General features: G+C 42.0%; 1 protein-coding gene across 1 annotated transcript; it reads left to right on the forward strand.

Moving 5' to 3' along the window:
- The first annotated feature begins 350 nt into the window (after positions 1 to 350).
- Positions 351 to 2520, forward strand: LOC110755424 (heavy metal-associated isoprenylated plant protein 3). Its single transcript, XM_021956619.2, has 5 exons — positions 351 to 513; positions 631 to 832; positions 1230 to 1435; positions 1572 to 1659; positions 1761 to 2520. Exons 1-5 carry the CDS (start codon positions 505 to 507, stop codon positions 2204 to 2206), a joined length of 951 nt encoding a protein of 316 aa, XP_021812311.2. The 5' UTR covers positions 351 to 504; the 3' UTR covers positions 2207 to 2520.
- The last annotated feature ends 696 nt before the right edge of the window (positions 2521 to 3216 follow it).

The raw sequence follows: 3216 nt of genomic DNA on the forward strand, positions 1-3216 counted from the left end.
TTTTGCAGCTGGAATGGAATAATTTATGAGAAAGAAAAAAGAAGGGAAAAAGCCGAGGAGGGGTCGACAGATGCAGCCAAATGACAACCCCAGAAAGAGCCAAGTGTCTATGGGCCTATTGGTTTATGAACCAGCAGCAGCCCACAACCCAACCTCACCTTCCACCAAAATTACAACTTTGCAAGGAAGTTTCTTTCATTCCCTTGTCTACTACGCGTAATAATAAGAAGCCACACGGGCTCACACGCACATCGCATGTATGTGAAAATGCCTAAACCACCATACATGATATACATGTGCACATCAACATCATACACAACCGCCATCATCGCCATCAAAAACCGCTTCAGGAACACAACAACTGACCCCGAAACTCACTCACCCTATCTCTCTCTCTCTCTGCCTTTAAATACCCACCCACTGCCCTCACCGCATTTCCCTACTCTCTCCACCCACAATTTACACCAGAACAAACAAAGAAAAAACCAACCAAAACACCTCACCATGGCCAAGGTGAGTGAGAGCCAATTCCTCCACCTCTGTTTCTCTATCCTTTAGTTCAGCCCTCTGTTTCTCTCTATTCTTGCGTTTGCTTAATGGGTTTTGTGTTTGTTTTTGTGTTTAATGCAGAAGAAGAACAACAAAAGTGGCGGTGAGAACAACAACAACAACGATGTGGCTGAGAAGAAGAACGGCGATGGAGGTGAGAAGAACAGCGGCGCTGGGGGTGAGAAGAAGAAGGAGGACGGCCCCATCACCATTGTGTTGAAGGTTGACATGCACTGTGAGGGCTGTGCTACTAAGATTGTCAAAAGCGTCAAAGATTTTCAAGGTAAAATCATTTTCAAACCCCCCTGTTTCTCAGATTTCCTTCAAATATTTTCTTCACAGATTCTGATCTCTCTTCATTTTCCTTATGAATTTCCTCCAAATTTTACAAAGCAATGTTCATATCCTACTTTCTGCATCTCGGTTTCTATTGTCCACATATTGTAGATTAACCCACTCTCTATTTTTCTTTCTGAGTTTTAGGTTTTTCTCAAATTTTGTAATTTTTTTTTCTTTTGGTGCATGGAAAATGTAATATTCCAAATGGATTTGATTCAGAATATGCTACTTTATGGGTTGAATTGAATCTCATCCAAAACCAGATTCAATTCTTTTTTCTTTTTTGTCTTGTTTAATTTCTGGGTTGGGTTTTAAGCTGTGTGTTATGCAATGAAACGTAGGCGTGGAGTCTGTGAAATCTGAGTTCCAGGCGAACAAGCTGACGGTGGTCGGAAACGTGGACCCCACACAGCTCAAAGACAAGCTGGCCGCCAAGACCAAGAAGAAGGTCGACCTCGTCTCTCCCCAGCCCAAAAAGGACAACAAAGACGACGCCAAGAAAAACCAGCCTGAGAAAGCAAACGACGACAACAAAAAACCCAAAGAGGTGTGTGTCGTCTGAGCACTGGTCCCCCCCTCCCCCTTCCCTTAACGTGCGCCTGTCTTGTTCTACGCACCTGCCTCAGATTTTATTTATTTATTTATTTGATTTTATTAATGAAACGGGTCATGGATTTGTGTAGGCTCCGGTGACGACGGCGGTTCTCAAGCTGAACTTGCACTGCCAGGGATGCATCGGGAAGATTCAGAGGACTGTGAGCAAGACAAAAGGTGAGGTTATCAATTCCCCCACTAATCAGTTTTTAGTTAACGGCATCGTTTTTGTCATGATGAATTTGTTTGCAAGTTTTTTGACATGGGTGACGTGGCAGGGTTCCATGATATGAGCATTGATAGGCAGAAGGATTTGGTGACGGTGAAGGGCTCAATGGACATGAAGGAATTGGCTGAGACTTTGAAGGAGAAGCTCAAGAGGCCTGTTGACATTGTGCCGCCAAAGAAGGAGAAGGAGAAGGAGAAAGCCGAAAACAACGGCGGCGGCGGTGGCGGTGGAGATAAGAAGAAAAAGGAGGAAGAGGGGGGCAATGGTGGTGGAAAAATGGAGGGGCACAAAATGGAGTATCCAGCGGGTCTACCCGGATTCGGACAAGTTCCATATGGAATGGTATATGGACCTGGATTCGGACCAGGATACGGGTACCCTCCTCATGCTCTGCCTCCTCAATCTCTGCCTCCTCCACCTCCTTACATGGGGAACCCACTTCATGCACCTCAGATGTTCAGCGATGAGAACCCAAATGCTTGCTCTATAATGTGAGAATGGTCAATCGAGGAAGAAGATGATAGAGTTAATAACTTAGAAAATCTGATATCAGAAGAAAAGAAAAAAAAAACTGTAAATAAGAGAATAGACAGGTTTAGATATGAGAAATCTCCGGGGGTTCGGGTTCATCCATCTTTGACCCGGGGCTCTAGCTATTAGAAAAATCAAAATGGTCATTTTGGGGTTCCCTTGTATGTGTTTCTTGTCATGAAACTGGTATTTGTTTTGTTGTTGTGATTTGGTTAGTGATATTAATGCTGTTTTGGCTAAAAACGGTTTCTGATAATCAAGTTCGGTTGTTATCTGAACGTGCCGTGTCGTGAGATTTTCGTTTGAATGTGTAGTTTAGATTCATGAACGGTAAATATAACATGGTTTAATTTTTTAATATGCAAGTGGCAGGGTGGGATTAACAGTTAAGCACTCTGCATCTGGTGAGAGTGAGGCGCTAAAGATGGGGGAAAATGTTTTTAGTGTGCTGGTGAGGTTTGGCTTATTAGTGATGTACAACCACTTGGACAAGGACATGTCACTAATGTCATGCTCAAATCATTTACCCTACATTAAATAAATGGTCTAGAAGATTCTCACTTTCGAAATCTTAATACAAAATTAGTTTAATCATATTCTACTATATAGTTTTTTTGTTCTTGAATATTCTAGTACTATAGTTGAGGTCAAAGTTGTTGAATATGCTACTCCAAAGCATTATGTGGTTCCAATTTTCAATTATAATAGCAGTGAATCCTATGCGACATCCTCGTGATGACGGAACCAATTAATCATTTTTGGGTGAGGATTACAACTTCGATGTGCACCATTTTGCTTTTTAAATCCACGTGTGTGCCTAATTATTTTCTTAAAAGAGACACTGCATTAATAAAGGATCTATTAGTGTAGTGGTTTCTCCGAGAAAGATTTTGGGTTCGAGTCATAACATCTGTATAGTGTGTGTTTAGTGCCCGTTTTGGCATTGCTTATTTGGGGTGATAAGTGATTTTTAA

Source organism: Prunus avium, chromosome 6, assembly GCF_965620075.1.
Source record: "Prunus avium chromosome 6, drPruAviu1.hap1.1, whole genome shotgun sequence".
Taxonomy (NCBI): domain Eukaryota; kingdom Viridiplantae; phylum Streptophyta; class Magnoliopsida; order Rosales; family Rosaceae; genus Prunus; species Prunus avium.

Bases quoted from the DNA above. Each gene is read 5' to 3' on its own strand.
- LOC110755424 (XM_021956619.2), top strand. The intron at 1,436-1,571 runs GTGTGTGTCGTC...GGATTTGTGTAG, and splicing joins ACAACAAAAAACCCAAAGAG to GCTCCGGTGACGACGGCGGT. The intron at 1,660-1,760 runs GTGAGGTTATCA...GTGACGTGGCAG, and splicing joins GACTGTGAGCAAGACAAAAG to GGTTCCATGATATGAGCATT.